This window comes from Eubalaena glacialis, chromosome 6, assembly GCF_028564815.1.
Source record: "Eubalaena glacialis isolate mEubGla1 chromosome 6, mEubGla1.1.hap2.+ XY, whole genome shotgun sequence".
Classification (NCBI taxonomy): domain Eukaryota; kingdom Metazoa; phylum Chordata; class Mammalia; order Artiodactyla; family Balaenidae; genus Eubalaena; species Eubalaena glacialis.
In genome coordinates this window covers 127968993-127991340 of record NC_083721.1, presented here as the reverse complement: position 1 = coordinate 127991340, position 22348 = coordinate 127968993, and the positions used below count along the sequence as shown (strand labels likewise).

The window sequence follows — 22348 nt, the reverse complement described above, 5'->3', positions numbered from 1 at the left end:
TTAGGTTGTTTGTTTGAGATGTTTCTTGTTTCTTGAGGTAGGATTGTATTGCTATAAACTTCCCACTTAGAACTGCTTTTGCTGCATCCCATAGGTTTTGGGTCATCGTGTTTTCATTGTCATTTGTTTCTACGTATTTTTTGATTTCCTCAATTGATTTCTTCAGTGATGTCTTGGTTATTTAGTAGCATATTGTTTACCCTCCATGTGTTTGTGTTTTTTACAGTTTTCTTCCTGTAATTGATATCTAGTCTTAAAGCATTATGGTCGGAAAAGATAGTTGATACGCTTTCAATTTTCTTAAATTTGCCAGGGCTTGATTTGTGACCCAAGATATGATCTATCCTGGAGAATGTTCCATGCGCACTTGAGAAGAAAGTGTATTCTGTTTTTTTTTGGATGGAATGTCCTATAAATATCAATAAAGTCCATCTGGTTTAATGTGTCATTTAAAGCTTGTGTTTCCTTATTTATTTTCATTTTGGATGATCTGTCTGTTGGTGAAAGTGGGATGTTAAAGTCCCCTACTATGATTGTGTTACCGTTGATTTCCCCTTTTATGGCTGTTAGCATTTGCCTTACGTATTGAGGTGCTCCTGTGTTGGGTGCATAAATATTTACAATTGTTATATCTTCTTCTTGGATCGATCCCTTGATCATTATGTAGTGTCCTTCTTTGTCTCTTGTAATAGCCTTTATTTTAAAGTCTATTTTGTCTGATATGAGAATTGCTACTCCAGCTTTCTTTTGATTTCCATTTGCATGGAATATCTTTTTCCATCCCCTCACTTTCAGTCTGTATGTGTCCCTAGGTCTGAAGTGGATCTCTTGTAGACAGCATCTATAAGGGTCTTGTTTTTGTATCCATTCAGCCAGCCTACGTCTTTTTGTTGGAGCATTTAATCCATTTACATTTAAGGTAATTATCGATATATATGTTCCTATTACCATTTTCTTGTTTCGGGTTTGTTATCGTAGGTCTTTTCCTTCTCTTGTCTTTCCTGCCTAGAGAAGTTCCTTTAGCATTTGCTGTAAAGTCGGTTTGGTGGTGCTGAATTCTCTTAACTTTTGCTTGCCTGTAAAGGTTTTAATTTCTCTGTCGAATCTGAGTGAGATCCTTGCTGGGTAGAGTAATTTTGGTTGTAGATTTTTCCCTTTCATCACTTTAAATATGTCCTGCCACTCCCTTCTGGCTTGCAGAGTTTCTGCTGAACGATCAGCTGTTAACCTCATGGCGATTCCCTTCTATGTTATTTTTTGTGTTTCTCTTGCTGCTTTCAATATTTTTTCTTTGTATTTTATTTTTGATAGTTTGATTAATATGTGTCTTTGCGTGTTTCTCTTTGCATTTATCCTGTATGGGACTCTCTGCTCTGCCTGGACTTGATTGACTATTTCCTTTCCCATATTAGGGAAGTTTTCAACTATAATCTCTTCAAATATTTTCTCAGTCCCTTTCTTTTTCTCTTCTTCTTCTGGGACCCCTATAATTTGAATGTTGGTGCATTTAATGTTGTCCCAGAGGTCTCTGAGACTGTCCTCAATTCTTTTCATTCTTTTTTCTTTATTCTGCTCTGTGGTAGTTATTTCCACTATTTTACCTTCCAGGTCACTTATCCATTCCTCTGCCTCAGTTATTCTGCTCTTGATTATTTCTAGAGAATTATTAATTTCATTTATTTTGTTGTTCATCACTGTTTGTTTGCTCTTTAGTTCTTCTAGGTCCTTGTTAAACGTTTCTTGTATTTTCTCCATTCTATTTCCAAAATTTTGGGTCATCTTTAGTATCATTACTCTGAATTCTTTTTCTGGTAAACTGCGTATTTCCTCTTCATTTGTTTGGTCTGGTGGGTTTTTACTTTGCTCCTTCATCTGCTGTGTATTTCTCTGTCTTCTCTTTTTGCTTAACTTACTGTGTTTGGGGATCTCCTTTTCGCTGGCTGCAGGTTCGTAGTTCCCCCTGGTTTTGGAGTCTGCCCCCAGTGGCTAAGGTTGGTTCAGTGGGTTGTGTAGGCTTCCTGGTGGAGGGGACTGTTGCCTGTTTTCTGATGGATGAGGCTGGATCTTGTCTTTCTGGTGGGCAGGACCTCATCCAGTGGTGTGTTTTGGGGTGTCTGTGATTATGATTTTAGGCAGCCTCTGTGCTAATGGGTGGGGTTGTGTTCCTGTCTTGCTAGTTGTTTGGCATAGGGTGTCCGACACTGGAACTTGCTGGTCGTTGAGTGGAGCTGGGTCTTAGCATTGAGATGGAGATCTCTGGGAGAGCTCTCGCTGATTGATATTACAAGGGGCCAGGAGGTCTCTGGTGGACCAATGTCCCGAACTCATCTCTCCCACCTCAGAGCCTCAGGCCTGACACTTGGCCAGAGCACCAAGACCGTGTCAGCCACATGACTCAGAATAAAAGGGAGAAAAGGGGAAAAAAAAGAAAGAAAAAAAATAAAACAAAGTTATTAAAATAAAAAATTAAAAAGAATAAATATTAAAATAAAAAAGTAATTAAAAAAAGAAGAGAGCAACCAAACCAATAAACAAATCCACCAATGATAACAAGCACTAAAAACTATACTAAAAAATGCGGACAGACAGAACCTTAGGACAAATGGTAAGAGCAAACCTATATAGACAAAATCACACAAAGAAGCATACACATACACACTCACAAAAAGAGAAAAAGGAAAAAATTATATATATATATATATATATATATATATATATAGAAGAGAGCAACCAAATCAATAAACTAATCTACCAGCGATAATAAGCTGTAAATACTAAACTAAGATAAACATAAAACTAGAAACATATTAGACGCAGAAATGAAACCCCAAGTCTACAGTTGCTCCCAAAGTCCGCCGCCTCCGTTTTGGGATGATTTGCTGTCTATTCAGGTATTCCACAGATGAAGGGTACATCAAGTTGATTGTGGAGGTTTAATCCACTGCTCCTGAGCCTGCACGGAGAAATTTCCCTTTCTCTTCTTTGTTTGCACAGCGCCTGGGGTTCAGCTTTGGATTTCCCCTGCCTCTGCACGTAGGTCACCCTCTGGTGTCGTTCTTCGCCCAGACAGGAGGAAGTTAAAGGAGTGGCTGATTAGGGGGCTCTGGCTCACTCAGGCTGGGGGCAGGGAGGGGTACGGAATGTGGGGTGAGCCTGCAGCAGCAGAGGCCGGCATGACATTGTAACAGCCTGAGTCACGCCGTGTGTTCTCCCTGGGAAGTTGTCCCTGGATCATGAGGCGTTGGCAGTGGTGGGCTACACAGGCTCCCAGGGGGGTGTGGATAGTGACCTGTGTTTGCACACAGGCTTCTTGGTGGTTGCAGCAGCAACCTTAGCGTTTCATGCCCGTCTCTGGGATCTGAGCTGATACCCGAGGCTCGCGCCCATCTCTGGAGCTCAGTTAGGCAGTGCTCTGCCTTTTGTGGGCAGACAGGGAAGGAATCCCCTCTCCTCATGCACCCCGAAACAATGGTGTCTTGCCTCTTAGGCAGTTCCAGACTTTTTCCTGGACTCCCTCCTGGGGCTAGCTGTGGTGTAGTAGCCCCCTTCAGGCTGTGTTCACGCAGCCAACCCCAGTCCTCTCCCTGCAGTCTGACCTCCAAAGCCCGAGCCTCAGCTCCCAGCCCCCGCCCGCCCCAGTGGGTGAGCAGACAATCCTCTCGGGCTGGTGAGTGCTGGTCGGCACCGATCCTCTGTGCGGGAATCTCTCCACTTTGCCCTCCGCACCCCTGTTGCTGCGCTCTCCTCCGTGGCTCCGAAGCTTCCCCCGTCCGCCACCCGCAGTCTCCGCCCGCGAAGGGGCTTCCTAGTGTGTGGAAACTTTTCCTCCTTCACAGCTCCCTCCCAGAGGTGCAGGTCCCATCCCTATTCTTTTGTCTCTGTTTTTCCTTTTGCCCTATCCAGGTACGTGGGGAGTTTCTTGCCTTTTGGGAGGTCTGAGGTCTTCTGCCAGCGTTCAGTAGGTGTTCTGTAAGAGTTGTTCCACATGTAGATGTATTTTTGATGTATTTGTGGAGAGGAAGGTGATCTCCATGTCTTACTCCTCCACCATCTTGAAGGCCCTCCCCTCCATTTTAAATATAGCAGTGTGTACATGTCAATCCCAAACTCCCTAACTATCCGAGTTTCTCTCTGAAATGGGAGGGCTTAAAATCAACCTTTTTTTTAAAGTGTAGATTTCTCAGTTCAGCCCTAATTTGATATTCTGGGCATGAGTACCTCTTGTTGTGATTAGCATTTGTCCTTTCCATTTTATTACACCTAAAGTGAATACAGATGTCTCCGTGTAGAGTACGCTTTAAGAAACCTTTCTGCTCAGCCCTCCAGCGGTGTGGTCAATGTTCCCTGCCTGCCAAGTGTGTGTACTGGGAGGACAGAGCGTGCAGCTAGAGCAGAGGGCACCACCCTCCATCGGGAGAGACCTCACCAATCTGGAAGAGAAGACTTTGTAGGACCTATCATTTTCCCTAAAGCTGGTGTCAAGAACCTGGGCATGTTTGCTCCAACAGACTAGGTGCATGCTGGGGGTGTAGTGTTTCTCAAGGGGATGCTATGGCCATTTCAGGTGAGATGGTTCTTGATGATATAAGACCGGCCTGCTCAAGGCAGGACATTTAGCACCCTTGACTCTTGCCCAATAAAGGCCATTAGCAATCCCCAGTCACTGTGATGAGCAAAATCAGACACACAACACCTCCCACACCCTCAATGAATTTTCCCCGTGAGGCAGTACTGGCCCTGGATGAGATTTTGCAAATTCACAGGATGCAGTCATTAGCCAATGATATTCAGGAAGATAAAGATGTGAAAGCTGTGACTGATAAGTGTAAGGTACTTCAAGGGGCCAGACTGATTTTTAATGACACATGTGACACACATTCAAAATACTTCTGACTGTGAAATGAGCTCCACGTTCAGCCTCTTCGGATCTCAAACATGGACAGGGAGTTAGCCAGAAGTATGTGGCTTTTCTACAACATAATAACAGTGAGGAGAGCTAACTCTTAGGTAGTACGTATGTCATGCCAGTCACTGTTAAGCACTTTGCATATATTAACTCATTTAATCCTTCCAACAACCAAGAATGCTATGAGGTAACTATTGCTAATATTGTCCCATTTCATAGATGAGAAAGCAGGCACGGAGAGATAAGTGACTTGTCCGAGGTCACACAGGTAGTTAATAGAGGTAGGATTCGAGCCCAGCTTCTCTGGCTCCAGAGCCAGATGTTTACCACCCATGCTTGGATGAGGATGTGGAAATGAAGTTCCCCACCCCCCGAGCTCTGTAAACATCGAGCTCTGCCTGGTTACTCTCACCGCAAATGCCCCAGCTGTGCAATACAGAGAAAAATGAGTTCCTCTAAGATTGGGATTTTTCTGAGAGGTGGTGGATCATGTTTCAAGTATCAGGAATAGGATATGGAATCATGATCTGGGTGGAAACTATAGTTGGTAAATTATAAGCTTTTTGGTTTCATGACCCCTTTATGCTCTTAAACATTGCTAATGACTCTGAAGAGCTTTTATCTCTGAGGGTTATATCTATCGATATTTACTGTTTTAGAAACTAAAACTAAGAAACTTACAAATGCTTATTTATTAACTTATTTAAAAATCACAATAATAAACACATTCCAGGTTAACATATATAACATAATTTGATACAAAAAATACAGTTTCCAAAACAAAATTAGTGTGAAGGGTGGCATCATGTACATTTTTGCAATCTCTTCAATGTCTGCCTTGAATATCCTCATATTTTCTCTGCCTTCAATCTGTTGTGATATGCCTTTTAGGTCAAAGTATATGAAGAAAAAAATACGGCCTCACCCAGATATATAGTTGGAAAAGGGAGGAGTATTTTAATTTTTTCAAATAATTGTAGCTATTCTTCTCTGATACTGTACCAGAACTCCATAAGCAATGGTTTCTTAAAGTTTAGCTACAATACCATAAAGTATCTGAAATCACATCAATGAACTTATTATACACTGCTGCATTAAAATCCATTGGTCTATTTCACACTTTGAATGAATCTTTTACCCATCATTCTGTGTAACAATATGCATTGGTCATTTAGAAGTTATTGATTTATGGTTAAGTAGATCTTTCAAAAGTTGACATATTTCATTATATATTATCAAACAGTCATTAATAGCACTACTCACTTCATCAGAAAAGTATTAAAGTGTTGGTAAATTGTCACACTCTCTATGGCAGACACAAATTTTCCAAAATTGAAGTCTCAAATTTATCATTGGCAACCACTACTATGAGTTATTTTCCTTGAAGTGACAGGCTTACTTTAAAAGAAAGTTTGCCACACACTCAAGTTTGAATAAACATAGTTTGTCTGTCAATCATTCCTTCAGGTAAAAATAGCATCCCCTACAAAAACATTCTAGTTTAGCTCCCATTCAACTTAAATCACATGAATGCTTTTCCTAGAGACAAACCAGTGTACTTTGCTCTGCAAAGATGTTTTATGTGTACTTTCCATTTTGTCACACAGAATATTAAAATACATGTACTCAAGGATTGAGATTTAATAAAATGGGTAATATTTACCGCATCATTAAAGTCATTCTTAAGTGAAATTGGCCTTGTCTCTTTCTTTCTTTATTTTTACAGTGACTGTACGTCACATAGAATGCAGTCAGGTGCTACTACGGCACCAGCACTTTTACTCACCACTGGTTTTATACCAACAATGCAAATATCAACACAGGGACAAAGTCAAATAATGTCTTAGTGTTCATATGATGATGATTTTGACTTTGTGGACATAGCAGAAAGGGCCTTGGGGATCCAAGGGGTCTACAGATTACACTTTGAGAACCCTTCTCCTGGAACATCACACCCACATGAAAGAACAGAAGGCACAGGAGTTAGATTCAAAGGGTCTAGACGTCGGTCCTTGATCCACTCCTTACTATCAAAGTGACCTTGGGTGAACCAGGTAATCTCTCTGAGACTCAGTTTCCTCACCTGGAAAATAGAATCAACCCAATCTGTTGGTCAAGGGTATGCAAGAGTAGGAACAAAATACATTCTAAAAATCAATTTCTTTCATTCATTCATCAATTTCTTTCATTCATTCATTCATTCATTTCCCCCAGAATCTTATGGGAGGAATTAGGAGACAACTACACCAATTTCTGCTGGTGTGTCAGGAGGTGTGTTACTGCAGAGGAAAAGGTAATTGTGAGATAGAGGTAGGTGATAAGGGGCTGGAGCCATGGAAACCCCGCCATCCAGCCCCAGACACTGCAGGGGCTCCTCTTCCGGTCTGGCCCCTCCAGGGGGCTCTTGGTGAAGCTGAGTTCAGCCATCTTAGGCCACAGCCACTGCGAGATAGCCCCATGCCGCTGGCCCCATTTCCCCACAGAACCCGTTGCTGGTCCCAAGTGCATGTGCATCTGTGCTTTGCACTCCCACAGACAGGTCCTGGCACACTAAGTCTCCCACCTCAGAAAGCAGATTGGAAAGCAAGATTTTTTTTTTACATTTTTTTTGAATTTTATTTTATTTTTTTATACAGCAGGTTCTTATTAGTTATCCATTTTATACATATTAGTGTATATATGTCAATCCCAATCTCCAAATTCATCCCACCACCACCCCCCCTGCCACTTTCCCCCTTTGGTGTCCATATGTTTGTTCTCTACATCTGTGTCTCTATTTCTGCCCTGCAAACTGGTTCATTTGTACCATTTTTCTAGGAAAGCAAGATTTTAAAAGTGATATTGTTACTGAGTACAAGCTGCCTCTGCTCACCACATGACAGGCCAATAAATCAGGAGACAAAGTGTTGAGGCAAGGAATAGCAACTTTATTCAGAAAGCCGGGCGTCTGAGAAGTTGGCAAACTAATGTCCTAGAGTACCATCAGGGTCTGGACGCTAGTTTCCTTTATAGAACAGAGATGGGGACGAGGTGAGGAAGTAAAGTTAAAAGGCCATAAGTCTTACAAAACATCTCCTGGTTTGGCCAGCCTAGGGGAGAGGATGTGTTAATTTCTTCTTTCTTGCAGCCATTCACAGGTAGGGAAGGTCAGAATGTTTCCCTGTGAACTGAACTAAGGCACTTTAGTTTAACATTTAGGCAGAGGAGCAATGTTCCCCAAGGGATGCCATTATGTATGCCAGTAGCTATAGACAACATCCTTTTAGTGATCATAGTAAAAAAAGCAACAGAGAGCAAAGGTTAAAGTAAAAGAAACAGATCCAACATGGAGTCAGATATTGTTCTTCCCTGTTGCAATATTTTTTATATAGAAACAATTAGGTCTGATCTTTTACTTTTAAGTACATCACCCTCCCACTATAGTACTTTATTAGTTACAATGAATTCTAGTGACAAGGCTCACAAAAGATCAAGACAGCCCAATGTGTCATTCACAGATGCTGGGAACTGCAGTTTTAAATATCCTTCCTCCTCAGGATTCTATCCCAGGACATTCCTTCCACAGTCTCTCTCTCAACTTGCTGTGCTTTTAATTTGCTGTTTGATGTGATTCTAAGTAAAGAAAAATTTTTAAATGATTAGCATAGATTTTACAATTTATCTTTATACTGTGCAATGCCAATTTGTTTCAAATGCAAACAGAAGAGCAGTTAACTGCTGTGCAGAATCTCTGAAAATTACAGCATTTGCATGTTCTAGCTCAGGTATGCATATGTATTTAATTCTTTATCAGAGCATTGTAAAGACTACACAAATGATACTCGAAGGTTTTCATCTCACTTCTTGATATGTGCATATTCTACCAACATTCTCTACATTTGACTTGCTGATAGTAAGGACGGTGTGAAAAGAAAAGGAATAATGGATCGTTTTATCTTTCCTTTTCTCTGTCATCGTTTTCAGCATAAGTGATTGGCTACTACAGGGAAGTAACATAGTAAGAAAGGATAGGACAAGGTTCTTTGGTTGCTTGCCTTTTTTCTGTGTTCAAAACAATTTTGGTTCAAACAGAGGGGTAGCTTCTCGGGGCTGTCAGCTCCCTGCTTAGTGGACTATTCAGTCGTAGCTGTCATATGCTTACCTTGTTCTGTCTCTGAGTCCCCCTGAAAGCTGCTCCTCCATCCCCAAATCGTGGGTCCACCATAATGCTGTGCTTATGGTGCATCCTGAACACTAGATATGAACAGAGAGCAAGGAACAGGGAGGCATGCCTATTACACCCATCTCCACTGCTCAGAACATGCTCCATTGTCCCATCAGCCTTCATTTACAAAACCCAAGTTCAAAGATAAAATTATTAAGAATCTCAACATGGTGACAGCAGAGATTTCAACCTAGCTCAGGGCCCTCTTGAGCACATGGCCTCCATGTACCTCTCAGGTCACACACCCATGAAACTGGCCCTACCCCATTGCCTCTACTCTGGCCACATGGGTCTCTGCAGTCCCATGTCCCTTCCTTCTGAAGGGCACTACAGTCTGCTGCCCCCTCTGCCTGAAACTCAGTTCCCTCCCTCATGGCCTGGGTGTCTCCCTGTTTCTCTTCCTGTGATCTCAGCTCAGCCATCACATCCTTAGCTTAGACCTCCCTGCCTGACCTGCCCAGGTCAGAAGTCTCTTAGCACCAAGAAGCCCTCCTTCAATGCATGTATCACCATCGCCATCCTTCATAAAGGTAGGTGATTACCTGATTCCTTATTTCCCTCCCACACGTGACTACCAGCAGCTTATAGGCCAGGGTTTTGTTCATCACTGTTTTGCCAGTGCTGGGTGCACAGTCCCTAATAAATATGAGGTGAGTGAATGGATGAATAAACGAATGAATGTTTTTGCAACCAGAACACACAGGTCAGATGAAGAGGTGGGATAAACGAGTGTGGCGTGAATTCTAGTTTTTGTGTAAAGGGAGCTAAGTCCCATCTCAATCTGAGCTGGTGCAAACTAAGTGAGCATGCCATAGCCCTTGTGAACTTCACTGTCTCTTCTAGGAGGTAATGAAGACTTGAGGATCGGGTATCTTTACCCCTTAAGGTATACAAGTGGGTTTTTTTGTGTCTCCAGCCCCAGCATGGTACCTTGCACTTACTTACTCCATCCTCAAAAAATTCTGGTTCTACTGAGTTGAATTGAGCTGAATTTAGTTCGATGAAAATACATTGCCCTGAGGTTTACTTTTTCTTACCTTCCCCTTGTGTCTGCATTTCCCCCTCCTCCTTTGCCTTTTCCTCCTTCCTCTCCTTTCTTCTTGTTCAGGATTTCTGAGCCTTGAGAACTACTTTAGATGTGATCAAATATCTCCAACAGAAAATTACCCTCATTTCTATTCAGTCTAATTGGACTCTTCAAAGAGAAATGGTCTGGTCTGATGGGTCTTAGAATCATGGCTGTAGTTGGGCACTCCAGAGAACACCCCAGAACCAGTCTGGGCTCATTCGCTGCTAATATTCCCATATTGGCATTGATCTTGGGATAGAATCTCAAGGCAGGCATGTCAGAAGTCCATCCCTTCAACCCCAGCCAATTCAGAGCAGAAATGAAACTTGAGGATGCGATGTAACCTGTTCTCCCACTCTGAAGGCTGCAGAGCTAGCCTTGTCCGAGAGGCAGTCCTGGCCTGAACTACAGCGATGGAATGGGAACCAGCCTTCTTGTTAGAGCCTGGCCCACAAGCTGTCTGTCTTGTCCATTATTCCACAGCTACATTTGAGAAATGGCCAGGAGGGAATGTAGTGAAAATGGAGTGTTCATAATGAAATTGAGGATCGACAAAATAATAAAAAACAAAAGCCTAAAGGTAAAACTGGTATTGACTGACCATCTCAGAAAACATTGTCAGTAAGAGATCGGGGCACGCTTCCTATATGTAAAATGGGGTGGGGACTTTCTCTCCTGAGTGAGCCTTGAGTGGGAATGTAGAATGTTACTGGAAGCAATTCCCTCGGCGGTCCCCTTAGAAGTTATGGGGCTGCTTGGAGACGGCGCGGTGGGGCAGAAAGGGCGTGCAGTTAGGACTCAGCCATACTTGGGGTTTACACCAACTTTTGCTCTGTGACCTTGAGCAAGTAATAACTCCTTTGATCCTTTTTGTTGTTGTTAATTTGTACAGATTGGTATAAAACATCTGCCTTGCAGGGTTGTTGTGAAGATTAAACCAGATCACCTGGGCGGAGGTACAAAGCTCGATGCCTGACACACAGCAGGCATGCAGTCATGTTACCCCTTCTCCTCACGGTGCCTGTTCTTTGTGGGCAGATGCCTGGTCACCCTGAGGACCCCTTTAAACTGTAGACTGTAGGCACCTCACCCTGGTCACAGCAGTGCAGCTGGGGCAATGTCAGACCAGGCTTGGGGCATGTCAGGTAGATGTTCTCCCTGCAACATTATCTCCTGGGCCCTTTTACAGGTGACACAGTTGAAACCCAGAGAAGTCACTATAATTTGACTAAATCAACAAGTCAGTAGTGAACCTGGAACGTGACTCAGGCCCCTGGGCTCAAGCCTGTGTTTTACTCCCCAGCAGCCTATAGCTGGACACCTTGCTGCCCATGTCATGTGACACTCACACACCCCTTTTGCACTATGAATGGTCTTTCTGGACATCTGCACATTGTCTCCCCAAAAAGCCTGTAAGCTCCCTCAACACAGGAAGAGAACGTGTCTCAAATCTTCAGTACTTTCCAGGACACTTACTACAGGGCTTACAGTCAGGGTTCAAGAAATAAACATCCATCAACTGAGATAAAGAAGATATTTTTGTGGCCTTGTTTTAGTGCTGAGAAATAGCTATAATACACATGAACCCAGCTGATGGAGAGAAATGTATTCATTGCACAACATGGTCAGCTCTTTAAGAAGTTGGCTTTTCAGGCTCCACAGGGTTTCTGGAACTCACATAAACTCACCCCCGCTGTTTGGAGAGAACATGGCAACTCCAAGTGGTGTCCCTGTCCCCGCAGGGAAGTGGTAGGTGAGAGACGTGAAGGAGGGGGGAGGGGAGAAGGGGGAGGGGAGAAGGGGGAAGGGGCTACAGCAACGCGGGGTGCTTAAACCAAGAGTAAAGGACAGAGGCAAGCAGTGCTGCTTACATTTACTGAGCAAACAGACCACCTGGGGACCCTAATTAAGTTAGCAGTTGCAAACAATTATATATAGGCTGGGTAAACAACAAGGTCCTACTATATAGCACAGGGAACTATATCCAATATCCTGTGATAAACCATACGGAAAAGAATATAAAAAAGAATATATATATATATATATATATATATAATCGAATCACTTTGCTGTACAGCAGAAATTAACACAATATTGTAAATCAACTATACTTCAAAAAAAAAAAAAAGACATCATGGACACACCAGAAAAAAAAAAAGATGCATATCCTGACTCAGGAGGTTCAGGTGGGACCTGGGAGTCTGTATTCCTAACAAGCTCCCCAGGGATGCCCAGGCCGCTGCTTCACAGAGCACACTTTGAAGAATCAAGGATGTTGTCACAAAACAAAAGACAGTGAAAGCTTTGGCCTTTTTCTCCTTTCCTCTGCAGTCATTTGTCTTTTGACCGCAGGCAAATTCCTTAATCTCATACTGGGCAGAGGGCAAGCGAGAAACCTCCTAGGAAAAGTGGCAAACTGAGATAATCAGCCAGCTCCCCTGCACGATGACCACCCACACACCCCACTTTTTCTGCCGGGTACACCGGATGGGGCACATTTCAGTTTTACCGGCCAGGACATGAACGTGTTGGTCTGAGTCTCTAAAGGCTGCTTCTGCTTTGACAATTATCTGTGTGGAGGAAATGGTCTGCTTTTGGGTTTGCAAATCTGGTCCAGTGGAAGCTCTGTGTTCAGTCTGGCCGTTCTCAGGATCCCCGCTCTCTGCCTTCCATCCTCCTGCAGGGGAAATCTGTGCATTCAAGATCCATGGCCAGGAGCTGCCCTTCGAGGCCGTGGTGCTCAACAAGACGTCGGGAGAGGGCCGGCTCCGCGCCAGGAGCCCCATCGACTGTGAGCTGCAAAAGGAGTACACGTTCATTATCCAGGCCTACGATTGCGGCACGGGGCCCCAGGAGATGGCCTGGAAGAAATCGCACAAGTGAGTGACCTGATGGAGCTCCCTGGACCCCTCCCACCCCTGCCCGCCCATCTCCGTTCACACACTGCTCTTCAGATAGGCATGTGCAGTGGTCACACCATGCTACTCCAGCCTGCCCGACTGCTGGCCAGGTCCCCAGGCCCCTACAGGCATCAGCGCGGGCCTCCTTCTACCCCTAGAATACTCCACCCCTCTGCTTCACATGAAGATACTCCTATTTTACCATCAGGACTGAGTTCAGATGTCACTTTCTCTGGGAAGCCTTCTGTCAGCCAGCCCATCCCTGCAGACCTCGTTGGGACCTTTCCCTGGATTTCTGCCAGGCCGTGTGCTTCTCTCTGTCACAGCACTTTTCATTTGGGGTTGTAACTCTCAAATAGAGTTTAGCTCAGCGCCTAACCCAGAGTAAGAGTGGTTCAATTCTTACTGCATGGAGTGAATGAATAGCGGAGGGAATGGGGAGATGATCTAGAGGAAATGTGTTGCCTAAAGCTGGGTAACTAGGAAGGTCAGAGAAGGGGAGGCACCTCTCTGGGGTGGATTCATCTCAGAGGATCGGGGCAAGGACAGGTAAAGGGGTCTCAATGAGAGGGAGGACAGAGCACTCAGACAACAGCCACCCCGACTGTCTTGTGGTTTCTCTACTCTCCTGACCTTGGGACCTGAGTCAGTACCCGTGGGAGGTGTGGGAGGATGGTGTGATTCTTTCTTTACCGCCATCTCTTCCTTACTGTGTGTGGTCCTAGGGCCGTGGTCCATATCCAGGTGAAGGACGTCAATGAGTTTGCTCCCACCTTCAAAGAGCCGGCCTACAAGGCTGTCGTGACAGAGGGCAAGATCTACGACAGCATCCTGCAGGTGGAGGCTGTCGACGAGGACTGCTCCCCACAGTACAGCCAGATTTGCAACTATGAAATCGTCACAACTGATGTGCCTTTTGCCATCGACAGAAACGGTGAGTGTCCTGAGAGGACCCCAGTGAATGGAAGCAGGGAAGCAGCTCCACCTCCCACCCCTTTGAAGGCCAAGTGAGGGCTCTGAATGCACTTGGCAGGTGACGCCTCCCTTGCTATCCCTGATGTAGGCTCTGTAACACAGAATTCAGCCCTGCGCTAGAAAGGATGACCTTACATAATCAGCAGCTCGGCCAGGTCTAAAACACCCCAGAAACCTCCTCAGTGAATAGTCTATAGAACTCACAATGCCACGCATTTGGATACTGAAGACAGGTTGGTTTTCTGGTAGAATTTTCCTGCTGTCATCCAGATGTGAGCCATGCCATCAACTCAGCCACATCTGAGTTTCCTGTATAACAAGTTGTAACATGAGCCACACCACAACAATCCGCTCCCAGACAGAGAGAAGCTAAAAGAGAAGGTGCAGATTTTGGAAACACCTTCCAAGCTATAGATCCATTCAGGAATCTTTAAAGCTCTTGCCAAGGGTTTTTGAGAACTTCCACCCCAGTGAGAATGAGAAATGAAAGACCCCTCCCACCACACTCCAGTCTCAAACTAAACTTACTGAACTGAAAACAATCGTAGAAAGCCATTTGGATATTTCCCCATCACCATTATTTTTGAAGTATTAATTCCATCTTGTTTATTGGTGTTTGTTAAAAATTTCTTTTTTTTTTTTTAAACATCTTTATTGAAGTATAATTACTTTACAATGGTGTGTTAGTTTCTGCAAAAATATGGAACGCTTCACGAATTTGCGTGTCATCCTTGCGCAGGGGCCATGCTAATCTTCTCTGTATCGTTCCAATTTTAGTATATGTGCTGCCGAAGCGAGCACTCCCCATCACCATTATTAAAAAACTGATTGCAGTGTAAACACCACAGCCAGAGGCCCAATCAACTCAGCCCACTTTAACTGTAATTCTCAATAACTTGATATTAATCAAGTATATTGTGTCATTATTAGCATGAGTGTGTGGGTATACGTACATTATCCTCACTTTGTTTCAAATAGGATTTAACTGCTCAATGATGGGAAAGTTGCAAAACCTGAGGCTCATCCATGCCGTAAATGTTTATTAAGTGCCAGGCACAGTGCTGGGAACTGGAAATAGAGATAGAGGGGAAGTCAAAACAGAAGTGGGCTTGCCCACGTGGAGCTTACCATCTAGCAAAAAAAAATCAAAATAAAAAATAGAAAGTCAGGCAGCGTCAAGGGTGAGGGTGGTGCACAAAGCGTGCCATGAACCAGGGTTAGGCAACGAATTAGCCCTCAGCCTCCTGGTAGCCAATGCCTAGAGGGAAGGTAGAAAAGTACCTCTGCTGAGCCCTCCGCAGGCTGCCCTGGTGAGTAACAGGCGTCGGACACCTATGAGCACAGCGTGTCCTCAAGTCTGTTTGTTCTCCAAGTACATGAAAACACTTCTCTTCCACCTGAATAGAAAAGAAACACATGTCCTTTGTGGAAAACAAGGGAAGCATAGAAAAGTATGAAGAAGAAGTAAGTCACCTGTAATCCCACCAAAGAGAACCACTACTGACATTTTACCAGCACTTTTTCTATGAAGTTCTTGAACAAAATAAGGCCACGCTTTCCTTGGTTTTCTTTATCTTCCCCTTTTCACTTAACATTCTATTGTGTGGATTTTTTCCATCCATAAACATGCCTCATAATTAGCACTTTTAGCATGAACAGCAGTCCGTCTAAGCAGAGAATCAGGCTTAGCTTGTCTCTTACTATTGGGCATGCAGTTTCTTTACTCTTTTTCAATGTAATAAATAATGCTTAGATGAACATATTTGCACCTTTGTCTGCAATTTTTATCATTCTTTCTGGAGTCAGTTGTTTGTTAGACGTGGAATTGCATGGCCAAAAGGTATGAACACTTGCAAAGTGACTGGCCTGCATAAGTTTCCAACAGGGCAACTCCGATTTAAAATCCATCAGAAGGAGGGTGCAGGTAAGTGCGCTTGTCTCGTTGCAACCCCTACTCCACCTGAGGTTTTAAAAAATACCTTCACTATGACACATGGTAGGTACGGATAGTTCTTTGAGAGTTAACCTTCCCAGGTTCATTTGGAACAGAGAAGTAAGCCCAGAGATCAGTACTCACCTGGGTTAACTGTGGACTCAGTTCTCCTGAGAAGGCACCACTAGGAGAAATCATTCACGTGTGGGGAAAATAACACAATTGTCACAGAAGCAAAAAGGATGGCTGTTTCTGATCTTTCAAAATGTTTTTAAATGTGTGACTTAGCCAAACACGACCCTTCCCTCTACAACCATCAGTGAAAATATTATACTCTGATGCTTCAAATCCTGTGCTCTGAAACCCATTCTCCCATGCGTGAAGTCGGTGGTGGTGCAGAAAGTAAAGTAGTTTCTCAGACAGTTTCATTAAGACTTCTTACGGAAGGGGAGCTGCCGTAAATTGAGCCAAGGATTGTGGGCTCGTGTGTTTATTTTTATTTTTCTACCACAATCAATAGTGTTTGGTCTGCTGAATGTCACAGGAACAGTAAATCCTGAGCCTTCCTCTTCTACAACGTGTATCTTTTGAGAGCCATTTAACTTTAAAGAAAGTGAAAACCTTTTGTTCAAAATTCAATTTGATGTTGCTGAAACATACTTCTCATGGTCCTATTACAGTGCATCCACCTGGCAGAAGTCCTCCCCTGTGATGGCTTTAACCATGAACTAATTTGTTAACAGAAGCCACAGGGAATGTTACCAACCCCATACTTAGCTGTTCCAGATGTGCCCGGGGCCCCAAGCTGAGACCGAAACAAGTATTTGGAGAAAAAGGAAAGGGATTCTGAACATCCGCCACAAGGCCAAAGATACAGCAAACACATTTTTATTCAGAGATTCTTGACTGGCTTTGTTAAAGGAAACTTGACTCCCAATCACTGGCTGCAGTTGCATTTTTAGAAACAGTCCAGAGCAGATAGCAGAAGAAATGATTCCAATTCTTGGTCCAATGTCTTGGGCAACTTCGTACCCCCTGACCCTCCACACCCTTACATATGCTCACATTCGTAGCACCTGCCCATGGCCTCGTGCTGAGTACTGTCTTACTAATATTGAGTGATGGGTGGATGAATTTTTCCTATCTTTATCACATGATGTGGCTTTTCTAATTTTCCGAACTTTCTTGGGTTAGTCCCTGTTGTCTCAATTTGCATGAACAATATACATCAGTTGGAATGGAAGAAAGCTCATTAAAAAGTTTCCCCTTAGTTTTGATGAAATATAAAAATATACCTGAGTCACACAGACATAGAGAACAGACTTGTGGTTGCCAAGGGGGTTGTTTGGGATTAGCAGATGCAAACTAGTATTACATAGGATGGATGAACAACAAGGTCCTACAATATAGCACAGGGAAGTATATTCAATATCCTGTGATAAATCATAATGGAAAAGAATATGAAAAAGAATGTATATATATGTATAAATGAATCACTTTGCTGTACAGCCAAAATTAACACAGCATTGTAAATCAACTATACTTCAATATTTTTTTTTTTAATTTTAACAAAGGTGCACAAAAATGAAATATATATACCTGAGTCAGCCATTCCATGTTTGTGTATTTGCTTGTTGGTTTATTTGGGGTTTTATTGTTTTTTTAACATCTTTATTGGAGTATAATTGCTTTACAATGGTGTGTTTTAGTTTTTGCTTTATAACAAAGTGAATCAACTATACATATACATATATCCCCATATCTCTTCCCTCTTGCATCTCCCTCCCTCTCACCCTCCCTATCCCACCCCTCTAGGTGGTCACAAAGCACCGAGCTGATCTCCCTGTGCTATGTGGCTGCTTCCCACTAGCTATCGGTTTTACATTTAGTAGTGTACATATGTCCATGCCACTCTCTTGATTTCGCTTCTGACAAAGGATGATGATATCACTTGAATTCTAATTTGCTGTCAGCTCTACCAATGAAGAAAAAAAGCCAGAATGAAATTATTCTCAACAAAGGGAGACTTTAATCTCCGGGAATCAAAAAGTAAAAAGTATTAAATGCACATCAGGCCTTGATTCATTTTTTAAAACCAAAATTGTATTTCAGCAAAAATAGTCAATTAAAAGTTTGCTCATTAATTGTCAAATATTTATTTCTGAACCATAATATCAAACCCACAGGAACAAAAACACACAAATGGCTCAGAAACAATGTCTGGTCTCTCTTGGAGAAGAAAAATGTCTTTGCCACCAGGGCAAGGAATCTGTTATTCTGTGTAGTTTCAGAAGAGAGGTCACACGTTTTCTCGTATTGATTTTACTTCCTATTTGGTAGCAAAATAATGTGAGAAGAGGCAATGAACGTTCTTGGCGAAGAGCCCAGATGTTAAAAAATACGTGTCGGGATGTTTCTGAATTCCATCTTTTCCCCAGAGATTTCATGTCAGATGAGCATACGTTGCCCTACATGAGGGACACAGCCTAATGTAGGGTTAGTTTGGTGCAGTTTAGGGTGGTCTTCTGTAGGGTTAATGTTGGCGCAGTTTAGGGTGGTCTTCTGACGACCCCGTACTTAACACCACCAGTTGGATTCCAGATGTGTGTGCAGAATTACCTGGCACTTCCGTTCCACAGCTGGGGTGGCTCCAGCCAGCGGTTCCTGAGAAGCTGCCACCAAGGCACAAGCAGGCCACATGTGGAAGCCACGTCCCTACTTGCCCTAGTCTTTACAAAGAGATAGGGAAAGGGGATATTTTATTCTGGTGAAGGTTGGAAGAGGGCAGAAGGGATTTTGAAGAACTGCAACGTGGTTAACTTGATCTGAAATGATTTTCAATGTCCCTGTATCTTCAGGCAATGTCAGGAACACGGAGAACCTGAGCTATGACAAGCAACGCCAGTATGAGATCCTGGTGACCGCCTACGACTGTGGACAGAAGCCTGCAGCGCAGGACACCCTGGTGCAGGTGGATGTGAAGCCAGTTTGCAAGCCTGGCTGGCAAGGTGGGCCTGCTCTCGTCAGTCCTGTTGGGTGAAGGCAGCTTGGCCAGGTGTATAGGAGGTGCTGGACTTGCCCTCCAATCATCACAATGCATCACTAGAGGAATTTGTAAAGCACAGACACTCTGCTGTGAGAAATAGAGTAGCCTGTTTGTTCTTACAACTCCTGGGCGGTATAGTACCCCCATTTTACAGCTGAGAATGTCCAAGGCACCTCCTCTAACTTGTGTGCCCAGTTTGTCCAGTGTGCCCTTTCTCAAGTCTCATGACATCTTCCTATCAATAGGAATTATCCCACAGTGCTCAGGAGAAAGGGCCAATTCACTGTATCTAAGAGTTCGGAGTTCAGCTGGTGCATTTCAAATTTTGATAATTGCTCAGCACCTGGGGAAGGTTGCGTGTTCCTTGGGCTTGCACAGAGGGCGTACAGGCAGAGGCTGGAGATCCAGAATCCAGCCTCTGTGTTAGGGGGTTTCTAAAGTGTTGGCTCTGGTAATGGAGAAGCAATGGCCTTCGATGGAGGTGGATATTTGTGCTAGTTTAGATCTTTTAGGATGCAAAGACAGAAGGTTCAGGTTACCCTTTGAGGATGGAGGTGTAGCAATGAACTAAGGGGAAATAAGGATGAGAAGGCCAGCTGCAGAGATGGAGCTCGCAGAGGATTGGTTGGTTTATGGAATAACAAGAGCTCTTGTGGTGGCACCAATAGTTCTGGTGGCCGAGCAGGGATGCTGGAGTTATCTCTGTGACACCATTTTGGTTGTTGATGCTGTCACGGGGTTCTGCTTACACATAACTTAGGGCTCCATGGTTTCGTCCACTTTATACCTTCTGTCTGCTGCCTTCCCGTCATACGTCTTTAAATCTTCAGGGCCCCTGTTATATTCTTTCTCTTTCTCTTTCTCTATCTCTATCTCTCTGTATCTTTCATTCTTAACTCCCCAAGAGAGGGTGCGATTAGCTGTGTTGGTCATTCATGTCCCTATGGGACAGGCTGATGCCAGACCACATATAGGTCACTGGTCAGACTTTGAAAGGCTGCCTTTTAGTCAGGCATTTATTCCTAATCCAATTCAGCAGGCCAGACTGGCAGGACCTCATGGTGCAAAGCAAGGACACCTGAGGACCCACCTGGGTCATTGCCCTCAGATCATCCCCTGCACAACTTTATCTTCCTTAATCTTGCAACTAGAAAGATGGGAGGGGGTAATTAAATCCACCTCTGGAGAGAACCGGAATCATTTGCCTTTGAAAAGTAGACGAGGTGAAATGCTGAGTAGAGGAGACACAGCTAAGACGTATGAGAGGTAAAGAACAAAGGAGATTCTTCTCTGTGTCCGTCTATTTCAAGCAAGAAACAGAGAAAAAGGAACAAGTCAGAGTGGGAAACTGTGTGTCCCTGACCTCAGGGGGCCTGAACTCTGGTTGAGTGTAATTCACGAGACCCTTAGGACCCTGAGGGCAGCATTCTGTCTCTCTTGTTCACAGTGGAATTTCTCAGGTTTAGCACATGTCTGGCCCCAATGGTAGGTGGTAAAGAAACAGTCATTGAATGAATGAACGAATGAATGAATGAATGAAAAGCTATTTGAGTGAAGAACTCACCTTGTTTTATTTTGACGTGTAACAACTGGCCCCGGTGAAAGTCTCACTTTTGAAAAGAAAGCCTGGAAAGAATATAAAAGCTTTCTAAGCACGGAACAAGCTCACAATGGGATTTAAAGTGAGGAAAGCAAAACACAAAGCCGTATCTGGAGAATGATCCCAGTCTTTTTTGTCTTTGATAAATGAGACACCTACAGATTTGGAATCACATTGAAATATATTTAAATGTAATTTCCTAATGGAGTTTGTGCTTGTTTCAGTGTTAAATGTATGCAAAGTAAAACGTGTTAATAATGTTTCATTCTGCGTGTGAAGAATGCATGGGGCCCCTACCTTGGGGGCATGAGGTTATTTTCAGCTCTAGACAGGGAGGCAAGGATGCTATCCATCTACTGGTGTGTCTGCAGCCCCAGCACAGGGCCAGGCACAAGGCAGGTGATTGGCAAGTGCTGAATGCATGAATGAATGGTGGAAAATGTACCTTTGTGTGGAACAAAGACAAGAGGGAAGCAGCACCTCCCTGCACCTGCTCACCGTGCCAGGCAAAGCGATGTAAGCAGGTGTAACATCTGGACCAACTACTTGATGGTGGCTCCCTGTCTAAGTCTGCCAGCCTTGGGTGGGAGAAGCCAACTCTGGATTCTGCATCACCCCCCTCCTCCCTCTAGCTCACCCACTGTAGACAGCCATTAGGTCTGTCTCCCCAGCCATTGTCCCAACAGGCTTTCAGATCACAGACAGGTCCTCCAAGTTCTCAGATATGTGTGGTGACGGTCAAAGTGCTTTCCTGGCATTCCTATCCCAGCCCCCAGACCTAGAGAGGAATCTTCCGTCCTACCACCGTCCTGGTCCACTTTACTCCTCCACTTGGGCAACCGCCATTTCTGACCAGCCCATCTTGGGGCTGTTCTGTCTTCTACTCCTGGCCAGGGCTGCAGCCTCAGAGCTCAAAGTGTTCCTTTCTCCAAGGAAGAGCATGACCACCGGTCCCAGATATGTGTCTCCTGTCCAGCCCCTTCTCCCAGCTTTGTGGAGCAAACTGGAGTGAGCCATGTTTTACTGGGTTGCTTTTTGTTTGTTTCATTTTGTTTTGTTTTGCTCACCACAGATGAAGCTGGCTGTTCCTCACTGGGAGAGGCCATCCGGTTCCTAGGGGAAAGGGCTGGTTCTTCCTGAAGCAGGTGTTGGGTGAAGGCTGCACTGTGTAAAATAGAAGAGGAACAAAGAGACGGGAGGCCGTTCAGGGCGCAGTGAACAATGTCAGGAAGCCGGTCTGGCTTGCGGAGGGGGTGGGGACTGGAGAGAAAATGCGGAGCGAATTTGGAGAAGTCGGTGGAGGGGAGGGTTGGTAGTCAAGATTTTGGATACCAGGGTGAGGCACCGCGATGCTCCCCAAGCCCCACGGACCCAGCTGTGAGTGAGGGCTCTGCGGACGTGTGCCAGGCGTCATCGCCCAGAACAGAGGCTCCTCCCAGAGCTGGCTTCTCTCAAGCAACAACAGTCACCAAGCAATCGCAGGTTGGCAGTTCAAATTCTTGTACCTGTTCTAAGTCATTTCCCTCCAGGCAGGAGGGGACTGCAGCATAGTGAAAGCAATCCATCATGCTCAGAGCCTTCTTTCTCCCCTGGACCACTCACTCCCAGTCAGTGCCATCTCAAGCCCTTTCTGCACTCAGCTTGTCCCAGGGAGCTAGCTATGCTGGAGGAGCAAGGGACCTGCTCACAGCTAGAGCCCTCCCTTCCTCCCAGAC

General features: G+C 44.3%; 1 protein-coding gene and 1 non-coding gene across 2 annotated transcripts in view; one reads left to right on the top strand and one right to left on the bottom strand.

Annotated features, from left to right (window-relative positions):
• Positions 1-22348, top strand: part of CLSTN2 (calsyntenin 2) — a 660240-nt gene that overhangs the window by 496747 nt on the left and 141145 nt on the right. Inside the window, exons 3-5 of the mRNA XM_061194598.1 lie at positions 12863-13058; positions 13805-14013; positions 18846-18995. Of these exons, the coding sequence (XP_061050581.1) occupies positions 12863-13058; positions 13805-14013; positions 18846-18995 (555 nt within the window). The remainder of the gene's footprint in view (positions 1-12862; positions 13059-13804; positions 14014-18845; positions 18996-22348) is intronic.
• Positions 14749-14855, bottom strand: LOC133094193 (U6 spliceosomal RNA). Its single transcript, XR_009701407.1, has one exon. It is a non-coding gene; the product is annotated as a U6 spliceosomal RNA (small nuclear RNA).